Source organism: Vulpes vulpes, chromosome 6 (genome assembly GCF_048418805.1).
Source record: "Vulpes vulpes isolate BD-2025 chromosome 6, VulVul3, whole genome shotgun sequence".
Classification (NCBI taxonomy): domain Eukaryota; kingdom Metazoa; phylum Chordata; class Mammalia; order Carnivora; family Canidae; genus Vulpes; species Vulpes vulpes.
In genome coordinates, this window is record NC_132785.1 from 61,208,198 (window position 1) to 61,225,116 (window position 16,919).

Genomic DNA, 16,919 nt, shown 5'->3' on the forward strand with positions numbered 1-16,919 from the left:
AAAACCCACATGAGATAGCAAGTCAGGGGATGTAGTTGGCTCCACCTTGAGTAAAGGTCTAGGAAGGGTTCTGTGAGAAGTGTGCACCAAAAGTGTAAAGTCCTAAGGAAATAATGTCACACATAACACAGCTGGTTTGAGACTGCAGGCTTCAAAACGGTTTTTGCACGCTCCACACCTTTGTATGTTCGTCATAATTTTAATCAAGCCAGCATTGATGAGAACAGGACTGTCTTATCCAAGGAACCCTACCTGTCCTACTTGCTGGCCTAGAAGGAAATGCCAGTACTGGAAGCTTGTTCTGAAGGGACCCAATATTAACTGACGACAGCTTAACTACTCACCCAGGAGGTGAGACCTGGAGCCTGTAAGTTCTTCCCAGTATTCTATAAACACTAAGTCTTCTCAATTGGCATATTACTTTGGAGGCTATGAAAAAAAGTGCTCACTGTTCAAAAATGTCTAGGAACAGCTTAAATAAACGTAGTCTCTCAACCCTTGGGTGCACAGGAGAATCCTTATGGCACTAAATGCTTCACACTGTTTACACAAGTCCACCAGGTTGTGGATCTTCCACAAGGAACACTGCCAAGTGTGGCATTTCCTTCACTTACCTGACCACAGAACTGAGAAAACCTAGCTTTAGGAAATGCTGCTCCAGATAGGAAAATTAGCATGCTGAGAACAGGGGGAACAAGAAATAATGGAATCTGGGTGTCATACAATGAAAATTACACAAAAGAATACACACACATGAGGATGCTGCTGACATGATAGCCTTTGCTTTTAATTTGGTTGATACACATTTGACAAAATAGTTTAGAACAAAAATAATCAACAAACAGGCACAAAGTATTTACAGTTAACAACTGTGGAAAACATACAACTGACATACTCTCAAACAGAAATGTCTACTTAAAAAATTTTCTACTGTGAATCTGGAAGACTCTCAGTTCCTACTCATCACCAGGTCTGAAACCCCACAGGTGACGTGTGAGGCGCAGGAGCAGCAAGTGCAGTTCTAACACATTTGGCGGTTAAGGATCATCTATAGGGATGGGCTCACAGGGAAGAGAAGAACCAGACCTGGGGGTGGGGTGGGGAAGGCGATGTAGAATGGAAGACTCCTCAGAAGGAAACAACTAAGGACAAGACCTAAGTCACACTCATCTTTCCCAGTTTCCTAGAGGAAGCCGCAAACCTTTTAAAACTTACTCTACATCTTTTAGCAGAAAATCAGCAACCCTGAGACTCTAATTTTCCATGACGTAAAAGCTAATAAACATCTAGAACTGCTCAAGATTTATAAATAACTTCATATGATCAAATAGGAACTTCAAAATAACTTTTATGATCTGAAAATACATTTAAGAGAAAATTTCTGAAATTTTTCATACCTAATTCTTAAACATTCCAACTAATAATTTCCATTGTCTGGAGTTAGTTCCACAAAAAAAAGATACAGACACTTTGATTAGATGTTTCAAATTGAGTACAACTTGCTATTGATTGTTAAGTGGACCACCTACATTTTCATATTATTCAAATATATTTAAAAGGAACTAGAGAAATTTTATCCATCTGGAATACAGTTATGAATTTATTGACTTACAAGATAATCACATAAACAGAGACCATGAAAAAAAGAACCAAATGCTTATTCTCTGTAACACTACTGAGACAATTAAACACAATACACCATACACATCAACATCTACTGATCCAACTATGCTATTAACTATGCTTTACAGTTTCAACAAACAACTTTGTAGATCATATATCCACACCACGTGTAAAAATCAAATTTGCTGCTCCTCCAGTGGCTGTTCAAGAGCTTCCATTAGCTTTTTATTTGCTTCTTCATTATGCCGGCTTTGACAGTGAGTTAAATGTTTTTTAAAGCCTCTTGGGAAATTTGATTCAAAATTACAACGTGGACATTTAAGTAAACTCTGCCCATGGGCTGCTACATGATTTTTAAGGAGAGATTCCAAAAGAAAAGCCTTTCCACAAATTGTACATTTGTAAGGGCTATGAACATTATGTTTATTAACCAAATGATGCAAAACTGCACCTTTTTTCATAGCTCGACAGCAACAAATTTTGCAATAATACTTTCCTTTTCCACGCTTCATATACTTTGCGATCTCTTCTTCAGAGATAAAAGCCTCTTTCTCTTCAGTAAATTGTAACACATTTTTGGACTGCTCTGGATTAGTCATATCCATTTTGTTCTCTTTACTGAAATCAATAGATTCCACATCTACCTGCTCTTGATCACTGCTTGATTCTTGGCCCTTGCTGTCTATCACATCTAAATCTGCTTTTATATACTCACTGCTACTAAGCTCAGCATCTGAGCTCTCTTGGTTGTCTTTCTTGAGCTTTTTTGAGGAAGGAAATAAAGTGTCTTCTAAGAGTTTTTTAGGTGTAGCTAGTAGTTCTTCTTGAACCAAAATATCACACTTTTGATCATCTATGGCATTTGTCTGTAGTTCATCACCAAGCTCAACTGCCTTCTGAGACTCTGAGAAGATAGCAGATTTGGGAAGTTCAGGGAAAAGGGCATGTTTCCGGGGCTCTGGAAAAAGAGCACGTTTTCGTGGTTCAGGAGAAGCTGGAGGGGCTGTTTTGGTGGGCTCAGAAAACAAGGCAGGTTTTCTAGGTTCAGTATCAAGAGAGAGAACAGGCTTCCAGATATCGGAACCTGCTTTAGGGGACTCAGATGGTCCAGAAGGTTTCCGGGTCTCAGGGAAGACAGGTTTTTGAGGTTCAATAAAAAAGGAAGACTTCCAAAGGTCTGGGGAACCACCGCGGGAACTCTTCTGGGACTCGGAAAAATCAAGTGAAGCAGGAGAAGTTTTTCGCTGATCAGAAGAAAGCTTCCAAAGCTCTGGAGACCCTGAAGGTTTTCTGAGCTCTGGAGATCCCGCTGGACTGCGGATCTCTGGGGACAATGGTGGGCCTGGTTTGCGAAGTTCAGGAGACAAGGGAGGTCCTGCTTTACGAAGCTCAGGGGACACTGAGGGAACTGTCTTCCAATGTTCAGGTGACAAGGTGGGAGCTGTCTTTCGGAGTTCTGGTGGGCCAGACTTCCACGCCTCAGGAGACGCAGGGGGAGACTTCCAGGAACCAGGCGAAACCGATGAAGACTTCCAGGATGCGGGGGACACAGAGGAAGTTGGTTTCCATGGTCCAGGTGAGATAGAAGGAATTGGCTTCCAAGGACCAGGAGACACAGATGGAGCAGGTTTAGCTGGCTTCCAAGGTCCCGATGATGCTGAAGGACTAGATTTCCAAGACCTCGGGGACCCAGGTGGCCCTGGCTTCCAAGAACCTGGTGACACAGCTGGGGCTGGTCTCCTGGGCTCTGGAGAGACAGCAGGGAATGGCTTCCAAGGTTCAGGAGATTCCGATGGGGATGGCTTCCTTGGCTCAGGGGAGATAGTCCGGGCTGGCTTCCGAGACTCTGGAGATGCAGTTGGGGATGGACCCCAAGGTTCTGGAGAAGCAGCTAAAACTGGTGACTCTGGAGATGAGCCTGAAGGTGGCCCCAATGTTTCTGTGAAATGGGAGTGTTTCTGAGGTTTAGGATTAACAAGAGTGGCCTTTACTGGCTCAGGAGATATAGGACCAAGTTTCTGCGGTTCTGGAGAAGGAACAGGGACTGGTTTCTGAGATTCAGAAACAATAGGGACTGGTTTTGGAAGTTCAGGAGAAGAAACAGAGGCAGACTTTGGAGGCTCAGGAGAAGGAAGAGAGGGTGTCTGTGGCTCAGGAGAAACAACAGGGCCAGGCTTCTGAGGCTCTAGGGAAGTGAGAGGTGTAGGTTTTGGTGATTCTGGAGACAAAATCGGGCCAAGTTTCTGTGTTTCTATGGAAAGAGCAGGTATAGGTTTTGGGAGTTCTGCTGAATTTGAGGACATTTTCTGGTGCTCAGGAAGAGGAGGGCTTTTCCCAGGATCTGTTTCTTTGCTTACTGGATTTTTTGGTTTCTCATTCCACTTCTCTGGGCCTGCATGTTTGGATGTAATGTGATAGTACACATTAGAGTACATCTTGCTGGTGAAGAAGCACTTATGGCAGTGAAACAGCTTTGCACTTTTCTGGTAAAAAATCATTTTACCTAACCCACCAGCATCCATTTCATCACAAAATTCTGGATGGATGGTACCCATGTGGATTTGCACATTTTCATAATCTGTGCCTCGAAAACTGCAGTGGTCACACTCCAAACGTGATGATGGTTTACGGACTTCCTGGAATACTTCCATTTCTCTCTCTGTCACAACACACACGATTATATTCTTTAAAAACTTTCAACAGTGCTGCAACAAAGTAGAAATTAATTATTTTCAGGAAACCTAATTTTGAATAAAGTGCTGTTCTCTGTCCATTCTAAACCTGCATAATTTTAAGTCTCATATGGCATGTACATTTATCAGATAAAACCTTAATAGAGATTTTGAAGAGAAAAGAGAGAATGAACTAATTTTTAATCTTCCTAACACTATGACTCAGTATTACTTTTATTTGCAGATGAAGAAATAGGTTCAGAGGTGCCTTACCCCAGTAATAGGACTGCCAGTGACCCAAGCTTGATCCCAGAATCACCTAGCACATGCCTTACAGCCTGACTGTGAAATCTGGAATGAACAAGCTGTCAATATATAAAGCTGAGCCAACATCAAAATTAAAGCTAGGCAGTTTAAGGCTGAGCACGAAACTAGATCCACTTCAGAAATACTTTAACTAAAATTATGAAAAGATGGCTTTTAAAAATATCAAATTATTCTGTAATGTTTTACCCAACCTAATATAAAGTATTTCATTCATTCATTTCATAAATGAATTACTTTTTGTGCCCTGCTTTTCTAGGGTTTAAAGGGTGTCTTAAAAAAAAAAAAAGAGGTGTCTTGTACTATGGTGGTTACATTAGGTGCAAAACCAACTGTGAACGTAGAGAAGGCTGTCAAGGAAAGATGCTCAAGCACTGATCCTGAATGATGTAAAGGAGTTTGCCTAGCAAAGGGCAATTCAGAGATGACTAACCCTTAAGGCAGGAACTTGCTTGTCAGTAATTAGGACTTTTTCGAAGTTTAAGCAAGTCTTCTAGGGTGGTAAAAAGTAACAGGAGCTTATAGCTAAAAATGGGATATTAAACACACTGCTCTGCAACTTGTTTTCCTTTAGGGAAGAGAAGATGCTTCAGGAGAAAGAAGACCAGCTCCTGAGGCTTCACGGTGAGAAGTGGAGTTTCAGTGATTCTAGAAACCAAAGAAGGCCAAGTTTCTGTGTTTCTACCTAGAGTTCTGTTTCTACTTATACAGAGAGCAAGCACTAAATCTTCTTGTGCATATCTTGCGTATGAGGGTATTTCTGAAGAGAAGATTCCTAGAAGTGAATTACCTGAGCAAAAGGTGATTTACATTTATAATTGATAGATTTCACAGAAGTCTCGAAAAGTTACAATACTATTATGTACCAATCAACAAGTGGACAATTCCCCAACTCCCTCACCAATACTGAGTATTATTAAACTTCTAATCTTTGCCACTTCTTGGGTGAAAATTGGAGTCTCAGCATTGTTTTAAGGTGCTTGACTTTAATAAGAAAGAGTGAAAATTTCCCTTGTTAGCCCTGTGTATTTCTTTTGTAGGATGTGCCTTCTCCTTTTAATTATTTGAAAATAGTATGCATAAAAGAAATCAGCTCTTTTATTGAAAATATTTTCATAGTTTATCATGTCTCTTGACTTTATGGTATGTGTATGTATATATATGTGCGCTTCTTCACACACAACTGGTTTATGGAAAAATTAAAAACTTAAAGGTGTCTTCCTTACGATTGTTATAAATTATGCTTTCCTATTCCGATACTTTTTAAAGCAGTCAATACTTTTTTACTGTGATTTTGAGGATTTCATTCTTCTTACATTTGTACTTTTTTGAGGGAGGGAAAGGGACAGAGGGAGAGAGAGAGAACCTTAAGCAGGCTTCATGACCAGGGTGAGACAGCCCAACATGGGGCTCGATCTCACAACCTTGGGATCATGACCTGAGCGAAAACCAAGAGTCAGACACTTAACCGACTGAGCCACCCAGGCACCCCTTTACATTTAAATTCTTACTTTATCTGGTAAAAGGAGGGAGATAGGGATTCAGCCTATTTTTCCATCCCAAACAGACAATTCAGTGGTCTGTCTGCACCGATATGTAATGTTCCATTTTGCATTTACTAAATTTTGTGTTGATAAATCCATTCTGGATTCTAGTCTTTCTTTTTAAATTTTTTCTTAGGCAATCTCTATCTTCAAAACAGGGCTCGAACTCACAACCCTGAAATCAAGAATCACATGCTCTTCCAACTGAGCCAGCCAGGCACTCCTGGACTCTTCTATTCTCTACCATTTCCATCTTGTATGCTCTTCTCAGCATGTGAACTCAACAGCTGCCAAAACAGATTCTGTAACACAGTTGATGAGTTTATCCAAGTGGATCACAAAGTCTTTTTCTCATTAAATTATGTCCTATCCTTTTTTTTTTTTTAAGGAAGGCGAGATTTGCATTTGTGTCCAGGAAGTCAGAAGCCCCTTTGCACTTCCTTTTTTTTTTTTTTTAAAGATTTTATTTATTTATTCATGAGATGGGGGGTGGGGGGGGGCAGTGGGGAGCAGACACAGGCAGAGGGAGAAGCAGGCTCCATACAGGGAGCCTGATGTGGAACTTGATCCCACTGCATCACTTGCCATCAGGGAAATACAAATCAAAACCACAATGAGATACCACCTCACACCAGTGAGAATGGGGAAAATTAATAAGGCAGGAAACCACAAATGTTGGAGAGGATGCGGAGAAGGGGAACCCTCTTACACTGCTGGTGGGAATGTGAACTGGAGCAGCCACTCTGGAAAACTGTGTGGAGGTTCCTCAAAGAGTTAAAAATAGACCTGCCCTACGACCCAGCAATTGCACTGTTGGGGATTTACCCCAAAGATTCAGATGCAATGAAACGCCAGGACACCTGCACCCCGATGTGTATAGCAGCAATGTCCACAATAGCCAAACTGTGGAAGGAGCCTCGGTGTCCATCGAAAGATGAATGGATAAAGAAGATGTGGTTTATGGATACAATGGAATATTACTCAGCCATTAGAAACAACAAATACCCACCATTTGCTTCAACGTGGATTGAACTGGAGGGTATTATGCTGAGTGCAGTAAGTCAATCGGAGGACAAACATTGTATGTTCTCATTCATTTGGGGAATATAAATAATAGTGAAAGGGAATATAAAGGAAGGGAGAAGAAATGTGTGGGAAATATCAGGAAGGGAAACAGAACATAAAGACTCCTAACTCTGGGAAACGAACTAGGGGTGCTGGAAGGGGAGGAGGGCAGGGGGTGGGGGTGAATGGGTGACGGGCACTGAGGGGGACACTTGACGGGATGAGCACTGGGTGTTATTCTGTATGTTGGTAAACTGAACACCAATAAAAATTTATTATTACAAAAAAAAAAAAGATTTTATTTATTTATTTATTTATTCATGAGAGACTGGGGGAGGGGGCAGTGGGGAGCAGACACAGGCAGAGGGAGAAGCAGGCTCCATACAGGGAGCCTGATGTGGAACTTGATCCCAGAACCCTGGGATCATGCCCTGGGCATGAAGGCAAGTGCTAAACCGCTGAGCCACCCTGGCGTCCCTGTCCTATCCTTTACCAAAAGTATCAGCTACCACCAAGAGCATTTAATGTGCTCTGTGCTAATAGTAATTACGGGGTCAAAATGTATTCCTTCCAGGTTGGTTATTGCTCCTCAAACTACAATACAGATTAGAGATACTTATTTATATTAAGAGGATCCCCTTTAATAATTTCAGAAACAATAACTTAAAAACTGTACAATATTTCTGATTTTGAGAACTTGTCTTGAAGATGTTATTGCCTACAACACTGTTTTCTATCACCTATATTACTGGTTTATTATTTGCGCCTGGCGGGAGCAGTTTAAATATAAAAAGGTGACAAGACAGTTGAGGAAACAAACGAGTGCTTTTCAGAAAGTATTAGCTCCTTCAGGAATTCTGAAAGCTAATTCTGAAAGAATTAGCTCCTGCAACTATCCTGGCTTTCAGAAAATTGTTTTTAGGGCTCTATGGGCTGACTAAAAAAAGAATATAATCACTGAATAAAAAATCTCTGAAACTTGCAAACATAATGAAGATAACATGTAGAAAGAATGTGTAGGTTAACGATCCACCTAAAACCCAGTGTCTCATAAAAGTATAAGAATGTTATAAGAAAAGGCAGCGATTTCTCAATAACTGCATCTGGCCTAAATGGCCACAATCAATAATCAAGGGATGTTCATAAGTGGGACATTACATATTAAAAGCCATCATTATAGTATAATAAACCCTAAGTTGCATATATATGACACAGAGGTTAAGACCTCAGGCTTGTTGGGTTTGAGTGAGTCCTGGTTCCAGTATATGGCTTTTGTTAGGTTGCTGAACTTATGTTTCAGGTTCCTGGACTCTACAAGGGATGTTAATATTTTGTAGCATATTTAGAACAGTATCTCATGGTGAACCATCGGTGTCAGCTATGATTATTATACTAGAAACTACAAGGGCATCCTCTAACCAATAGTTCAGTTTCTGGTAAGTAAATATTGCCCAATGACCTTGCTAAAGTTATGGCTGACCAGCACGCCGTATCTCATCTGAAATATACTCAAGTCCTATTTATGATAGGAAGATAGACTTTGTACTTTTTTTTTTTTTAATTTATTTATGATAGTCACACACAGAGAGAGAGAGAGAGAGAGAGAGAGAGGCAGAGACACAGGCAGAGGGAGAAGCAGGCTCCATGCACTGGGAGCCCAACGTGGGATTCGATCCCGGGTCTCCAGGATCGCGCCCTGGGCCAAAGGCAGGCGCTAAACCGCTGCGCCACCCAGGGATCCCGACTTGTACTTTCACAACTTGAGTTTCTTAAACTGTTAACTATGAAACTTTTCCCATCTTCTCAAGAAACTAGTGTAGAGTAGGAGAAAGTATCTTACTCAGTAACCTCTCTATAGTCTTTGCCTAATTTACAGTCCTGTCAACAAAACAACTTTCTTCATTTCCTGTATGTTAACTCAACTTTTTACCAATACTAGTTCATAAAATAGAGGTTACCAATAAGCCCAATAAGTGTATAATACAGGAATCAGATTATGAACTGTAAGAGTAAAGCATTTTGTTCTCTTCCTACAGAAATTACTGAGCACACTATTCTGTCATCAGGAAAGTTTTTAAAAAATGCTTCCATGGCATGCCTGGGTGGCTCAGTTGGTTAAGAGCCCACCCTTGGCTCAGGTTGTTATCCCAGTGTCCTGGAATGGAGCCCTATACCGGCTTCCTGCTCAGTGGGGGAGTCTACTTCTCCCTCTGCCCTCCTCCCACTCATGCTCTCACTCTCTTGCTAATAAATAAATCTAAGGGAAAAAAATGCTTCTGGCAAACTTACCAAATGAAAAAGAAAATAAAACCACATCTCATAAATTGACATCTCTAACATTAGTGCAACAACTGGAGAACCACACCCCCTATTCCCACTCCTATGAAAGAATTGTGGTTCCTTTCCTTTCCTTTTTTTTTAAAAAATATTTTATTTATTTATTCATGAGAGACACAGAGAGAGAGAGTGAGAGAGGCAGAGACACAGGCAGAGGAAGAAGCAGGCTCCATGCAAGGAGCCTGATGTGGGACTTGATCCCAGGACTCCAGGATCACACCCTGGGCCAAAGGCAGGCACTAAACCGCTGAGCCACCCAGGGATTCCCCTTGTGGTTGCTTTCTATAGGCAAAACTCTACCACTATTTCTGCTTACTTCTACTTTCCATTGGCTGTATCTCTGTTTCTTGCCTCTCTGGAAATTTTACACTAACCCTACATTTTATTGCTGCTTCTGTAAATTAGTTTATCTTTCTTTTTTTAAAGTATGTATGTATGTATTTATTTTAGACACAAACACACAAAGAGAGAGAGAGAGAGAGAGAAAGAGAGAGAGAGAGAGAGAGGCAGAGACACAGGAGGAGGGAGAAGCAGGCTCCATGCCTGGAGCCTGACCTGGTCTCGGGACTCCAGGATCCTGCCCTGGGCCAAAGGCAGGCGCTAAACCTCTGAGCCACCCAGGGATCCCCAATTAGTTTTCTTTGATGAATACCACTTGCCCTAATTCCTGCTTCTTTTGCCTCCAAGTGGCCCCCAGCCAACTCAGCTTGGATTCCTTTTGTCCTTAACTGCTGCATGTTAAATCATCAGCTCTCTCACCCTCCATGGAGTGCCAATCAGTTCCTCACCGATCCTGCTCCCTCTCAATCTGTGTTAAATCTGATGGCTCCTTAGACTTGGGTGTTTCCCATCTCCCTCATCTGCCCCTCCCTATTTCCTCTTCTTACCATCAACTCTTCTGGCCAGTCTCAAAGTGTCTATTTCCCAGCCTCATCATCAGACCCTAGTAACCCCTTACTCAAAAAAATTTTTTAAAGAACTGTTTAAAATTCACTTCTCAAACCCCAAACTCTGTCATATATATGCATACCTGTCACATCTTCATGCATCATTACGTATGCACATATATGCTTTTGTAGATTTTCCTTAGGTGTAAGCACTTCTCAAAAATGTTCACATCTTAAACATACTCTCCTAATTGTTATAAAGCAAACAAAAACAATATGCAAAGTAAAGCTGGTAAAATAACACTATAAATCCAGGCCAATTCTCCTTAGAGCAGGGAAGAAATAAAGACCAACAATACTTTCTCTGGTAGACTTACCAGTTTATCTTCCTAGAAGCCTTGAAAGTATGTCTTCAAAGGGCAAGCAAGTCTACATGGCTTCTGAGTTAATTATAGAAAATAGTTTGTAGTACATGAAGAACAAAGATGAGAAGATGGACCTGGAGAAAAAGAATAAAGGAACTGTAATCAAAACTACATTTCTGTGATAATCTATGCAAAAGAACTCTGCCTATTTCTCTTGCTGACCTGCTCCCTACCAACAGTGACAGGGGTCAATCCACTTGCTTTAATGAAATAATACCAAAGATAACCATGGATACTACCAATGACACCACCCACATCTTATTCCACTTTAAAATCCAGGACCGAATCCTGAACCCTTGTCTATAACCACAGCACTCAGATTCATCGTCTCACTTCAGCTGCCGAGACCACAGGATACAGGAGCAGCTGATGTTTTGTCCATTATCCACACTACACTGCAGAGCAGTAAAGTAACAGGTAGTGAGGAAGGGACAAGATTGTCCACAGGACCAAGGGGCAAAGAAGGAAGAGGCATCAGAGGGTAAGGAAGGACAGTGGTGCTCCAGTGACTGCACAGCCTCTTCAAACATGGATTTCAGAGAACGTGTCAGGGTCCAGGTAAGCTGTTGACTTGAATAGCAAGAACAAAACTGGCCACGAACAAGCCAGGCGATAGTGCACAGCACACCACTCTACCCATGGTCAAGCTGTAATGTGGATAGCTGTGCTGTCTGTGCCTCTCTAGCCTTACTTCCTCGCCATCCAATCGTCATACTGTTTCCAGTCATCTTCCAAATACAACCTAATGCCATTGGCCTGCTCACAGTTCCTCAAAATATCCCCAACACCTACAGAAGACAAAACCACGGTATATATAGCCCTTCACAATCTGTCTGTCCCCTGACTGGACTTCATTTCTTTAAATACAAACCTAGCCTCTGGACTTTCACACAGGCATTTCCTGTACTTTATACTCCCTGGCATGGTAAGTTTACACACTCGGCCATTGGGCAAGTTTCTCCATCCTTTAGGAAGAATTACTTCCTAAAAAACAATGGCCAACACCCTCCCCAACTCTCTTTGTGTGCACACCTTCCATGTAGCCATTACTCTCTGGCACTACAAGAGTCTAGCTCTCAGAGGGCAGGGAGTACCTGTTCACTCCTGTAACCCTTGCACATTCTTGGCACATGGTATATGCTCAGAAAGTATCTGTTCGTTACCTCTAAACATCCCATCATGAAGACTAGAGACTTGATCTTAGATTCATAGGACTTTAAAACTAGAAGAGACCTGTGCTACCATCTAGTTTACAAATCATTGTGATTCAGAGCAGAAAGACCTCAGGGATCATCTACTTTGAAACTTCAATTTATGGCTGAGAAATTCAAACCTAGACATTAAGTAATTTGCTCAAGATGAAGCAAGTAATCAGCATCTCACAAAGGACGAGATTAAAGTTCTGTCATCTACCTAGGTTCTTTCTAATATATCTTGACTAAACTAACACACTAGAACCTAGAAGATGTTGACAAGGTAGTGTAATGGACAAAATCAGTAATACGAATCGACAGAGAACTGCACTCCATCATCTACATCAGACAGAATGTCCCAGTGGATCACTGTCTCCAGCTCTGGGCAGGAAGGAGGAGTTCAGAATACTAGGCAACATGCAAAAGAAAGCAACCAGGATGGCAGACAGTCTTTAAAAACATGCCTTTTCTGAGTACAGAAACTGACTAATTTCAAGCGGAAGAATTATGGGTAATATGTAAGGTATCCTAGAAGCAACAAGTGGAAGCCAGCAGGAAAACAGATTCCAGCTTAAGAAAAAGTTTTACAAACTACTCAATCATGAGTCCATGAATGAATGAGTTGCTTTCCCAGGTAAGAGCCCTCCATAACCACAAGCCAACGGTCAGTATAGGACTGAAAGGATCGTCAGACGACTTGAGTCTAAACTCTCCACTTTAGAATTGAGAAAACTGATGCTGATGGAGAAAAGTGCTTGGGATCACAACATCAGGAAGGTCAGAGGCTGCCTGATTCTGGACCTTTCCTGAAATACCATGAGGTCTTTCCCATCAGCATGCTGCAGAATTCAGCTCCTGGGTAGATGCTAGACACTGAGATTCCTTCCAGCTTTAAGATTCTACCATTTCCCACCCTAAATTTCAGAGCTCCTGAGCCTAACTATGAAAGTAACTCCACAGCGTCCACACTAGTAAGTTTCTCTCATCCTACTTCCTGCCTCTACAGTCTACATGCTGTTCCTAAGACAGGTGCTAAGTAGTTTGCCAGTCCACCACATCACACCTATCTCCTATCCAGCAGAAGAAATTCAAAGTTCTCTACTTCAAAAAAAAAAGAAAAAAAAAATTAAAAAAGGGAAAGTTCTCTACTTTCGTTTACTTCTTTCCTCTTGTGCACACAACTTCTATTCCTAACATAGTGTATTAGTACATTTGTTACTACTGAAGAAGGAATACTGATATACTTACTAACGCGAAGTTTAGTTAGAAGTTTTAGTTAGACACAAGCAGTGTCGCATACCCAGCGTTACACGATGGAACAGGATGATTTCACAGCTGTAACGGTTCCTTGTGCTCCTCATAACCGCTGCTCTTTTTACTGTCTCTGTGGTTTTGCCTCTTCTCAGACTTTTTTTTTTCCCTTCAGATTTTATGTATTTATTTGAGAGAAAAGGACAGGGACAAGCAGACTCTGTACTGGGCAGAGAGCACTGCTGCAGGCCCCAAGATGTCATGACCTGAGCCTACACCAAGGGTTGGCGACTCAACGGATCGCACCACCCGGGTGCCCCCCCCCCCCCCGTGCATTTAAAAAATCTTGGTAAAATACAACAAAACTTACCATTCTAATTTTCAACGGCACAATTCAGTGGCATTAAGTACATCACAGGGCTGTACAACCATCCTCATTATCCGTTTCCCTGACTTTTCAAGAGCACAAACAGTAACCGGCATCCCCACTGCCCCCACCCCGGTGCCCCCGGTAATCTCTACTCAGGGCTCGGGCCCCGTGGGGGACTGTCTGGCTGACTTCAGTCCCCACGTCCACACCCCAGCAGGTCCTGGAACCGTCTTTATTTCCGAGTCTGAATCGCATTCCACCGCAAAGGCCGCAGCCGGCCTCCCGTCCACCTCCCGACGGACATCGGAGTATCTCCCCTTTGGCTACTCTGAACAAAGCTGCTGGCCCCTGTCTGAGCTCTTGGGCGTGAAAAGGCAGGGGCGGAGCTGCGGGGCCCCGGCCGGCGCGGGCACTCCACTCGCCCCCGGCGGGGCACACGCTCGGCTGGGCGTCCCCTCGACGCCGTCCCCGGGCCGTCCCCGCGCTTCTTCCCGCGGACCCGCGCCCCGCCGCGGCCGCTCCCGTCGGGGCTGCCCAGCTCGTTCCCAAGCAGCAACAATGACGAAAGCCCACGCCGGCCCGGGCAGCGGGAGCCGCGTCCCGAGTCCAAGCGGGAGCGTCCAAGTCCCGCCCCGAGGGTCCCGCGCTGCGCCCCCGCCCCCGCCGACGCCGCGGGGCTCGCCTCCCAGCCCGAGGCCCACCCCGCCGGCGGACTCGGCGCAGGCCGTTCCTCGGCGCACGCCCCGGGCGGGCCTCTTCAGAGGGACCCGAGCCGGCGAGGCCGTCCCAGCCCGGACGACACCCCGGCCCGCCCGCCCCGCTCCTCACCGGCGCGCCGCGGCGACGTCCGCACCCGAGCAGCACCGGGGGAGCCGGGCGCGCAGTCCCGGGCTGCTCCGCGAGGCCTGCGGCGCGGCGGCCTCCCGAATGGCGGCTCGGCGCAGGCGCGGGCTGCGAGCGCGCGGACGTGCGCGCCGCCGCGGGACGAGCGGCGGGGGCTGATGGGAGGCGAGCGTGGCGCCCCGCGCCCTCCCGCGGGCCCGATCCGGCCGCGACCGCCCGGCGCCGCTAGGCCGGAAGCACGCAGGCGTGCGGAGCAGTCCGCCCCGCCCCGGAAGTGACGCGCCCGGCCCGCCCCCGGTGGCGCCCGTGCCTCTGACTGGCAGCGTGCGCGGCGGAGCCTGCGGAGCGTCCCGCGCGGCCGCCCGAGGCTCCCGTCGGCGCGGGCCTCCGTCGCGATCGCCCTGCCGCGGAGAGGAGGGCGCGCTTGGGGCTCGACCGGCCCCGGCAGTGTTCACGTGGCCGGCGGCGCATGTAGGGGACTTTCGGGTCTTTGCTTGTGGAGCGGGGCCATCCAGACCCGTGTGAGCAGATCCAGCAGCTTCCGAAGAAGACTCTCCCCAAAATTAAAGATTGGAGACCTTTGAGTTGTGTTCTCGGCCCGTGCTCCGCGGGTGGCTGGAGGCGCCTGCCTGGGCCTGACGGCGGTGGCGGCGTTGCCGGGGCGACCGCGACCTGGGGCTGCGGCTGGGGCTGGGGCTGCGGCTGGGGCTGCGGCTGGGGGCGGCTGGGGCTGCGGCTGGGGCTGCGGCTGGGGCTGCGGCTGCGGCTGGGGCTGGGGCTGGGGCTGCGGCTGGGGGCGGCTGGGGCTGCGGCTGCGGCTGCGGCTGCGGCTGCGGCTGGGGGCGGCTGGGGCTGCGGCTGGGGCTGCGGCTGGGGCTGCGGCTGGGGCTGGGGCCGGGGCCGCGGCTGGGGCCGGAGCCGCGGCTGGGGCTGGGGCTGCGTCTGGGGCCGCGGCTGGGGCTGGGGCTGCGTCTGGGGCCGCGGCTGGGGCTGGGGCCGGGGCCGCGGCTGGGGCTGGGGCCGGGGCTGGGGCTGCGGCTGCGGCTGCGGCTGGGGCCGGGGCTGCGGTCCTCTGGCGAGGTGAAAGGAACGAAACTTTTAGAAGCTCTTTACGAAGAGAATTTTATTCGAGTCCAAATTAGGGCAGCTGCCCAGGATATCGTCTCCTAGGAGACCGTGCTGTGCCAGGGGAACGTGGGGTGTAGGGTTACATACGTGACATCAAAAGTCACGGATTAGTAGACAACATTTCAGGAAGTTGCAGACTACGCTTCTAGTACAGGCAGGGCGGTAGGACTTTAATCCTAACGGGAACCCAAGAAGTATCCTACTTATCTTTTCTGGTCAGAATGGCCCTTTTTGGTTATTTTCTGTAAACGAAGCAGAGGTACAGTGTGTGCTGGGGGCAGAAATAGAGCCCCTGCCCTGAGGTTTTCGCAGGTCATGTTGACCTTCGGAAATGTTAGGTACAGCTTCCCCGAAGGCCCAGAAGTAGGTCCCCCACACATTAAAACTGTGTGGAGCTTCCTCAAAGAGTTAAAAATAGACCTGCCCTACGACCCAGCAATTGCACTGTTGGGGATTTACCCCAAAGATTCAGATGCAATGAAACGTCGGGACACCTGCACCCCGATGTTTCTATCAGCAATGTCCACAATAGCCAAACTGTGGAAAGAGCCTCGGTGTCCATCGAAAGATGAATGGATAAAGAAGATGTGGTTTATGTATACAATGGAATATTCCTCAGCCATTAGAAACGACAAATACCCACCATTTGCTTCGACGTGGATGGAACTGGACGGTATTATGCTGAGTGAAGTAAGTCAATCGGAGAAGGACAAACAGTGTATGTTCTCATTCATTTGGGGAATATAAATAATAGTGAAAGGGAATATAAAGGAAGGGAGAAGAAATGTTGGGAAATATCAGAAAGGGAGACAGAACATAAGACTCCTAACTCGGGATCCCTGGGTGGCGCAGCGGTTTGGCGCCTGCCTTTGGCCCAGGGCGCGATCCTGGAGACCCTGGATCGAATCCCACGTCGGGCTCCCGGTGCATGGAGCCTGCTTCTCCCTCCGCCTGTGTCTCTGCCTCTCTCTCTCTCTCTCTGTGACTATCATAAAAAAAAAAAAAAAAAAAAGACTCCTAACTGGGAAACGAACTAGGGGTGATGGAAGGGGAGGAGGGCATGGGGTGGGGGTGACTGGGTGACGGGCACTGAGGGGGACACTTGACGGGATGAGCACTGGCTGTTTTTCTGTATGTTGGTAAATTGAACACCAATAAAAAATGAATTTATTAAAATAAAATAAAATTTGAAAATGCCCTTGTCACTCTATCTGGGCCGACACCTCCCATTCTCCGCAGTCCCGACTGTGGTATGAA

The 16,919-nt window shown here is 45.9% G+C and overlaps 2 protein-coding genes across 8 annotated transcripts in view; one reads left to right on the top strand and one right to left on the bottom strand.

The window, feature by feature from the left end:
- Positions 1–6,640, top strand: part of UPF3A (UPF3A regulator of nonsense mediated mRNA decay) — a 50,635-nt gene extending 43,995 nt beyond the window's left edge. Inside the window, exons 8-10 of one of the 3 annotated variants that reach the window (XM_072761144.1) lie at positions 5,194–5,243; positions 5,331–5,420; positions 6,322–6,640. In XM_072761144.1, coding sequence (XP_072617245.1) covers positions 5,194–5,243; positions 5,331–5,420; positions 6,322–6,550 — 369 coding nt within the window. In that variant the 3' untranslated portion in view covers positions 6,551–6,640. Of the gene's footprint in view, positions 1–5,193; positions 5,257–5,330; positions 5,421–6,299 lie in introns of those variants that run through there. The other 2 variants (XM_072761145.1, XR_012002078.1) reach the window with 2 other exon arrangements.
- Positions 761–14,745, bottom strand: CHAMP1 (chromosome alignment maintaining phosphoprotein 1). Of its 5 annotated transcripts, XM_072761136.1 has the most exons (5): positions 14,520–14,646; positions 13,692–13,774; positions 13,371–13,490; positions 10,830–10,951; positions 761–4,328 (listed from the first exon to the last, which is right to left on the bottom strand). In XM_072761136.1, exon 5 carries the CDS (start codon positions 4,272–4,274, stop codon positions 1,800–1,802), a length of 2,475 nt encoding a protein of 824 aa, XP_072617237.1. In that variant the 5' UTR covers positions 4,275–4,328; positions 10,830–10,951; positions 13,371–13,490; positions 13,692–13,774; positions 14,520–14,646; the 3' UTR covers positions 761–1,799. The 5 variants fall into 5 exon arrangements, with proteins under 5 accessions (XP_072617237.1, XP_072617238.1, XP_072617235.1 ...); XM_072761137.1 differs by lacking the exon at positions 13,371–13,490 and having other exon boundaries at positions 14,520–14,653; XM_072761134.1 differs by lacking the exons at positions 13,371–13,490; positions 13,692–13,774 and having other exon boundaries at positions 14,520–14,745.
- Between the last annotated feature and the right edge of the window lie 2,174 nt (positions 14,746–16,919).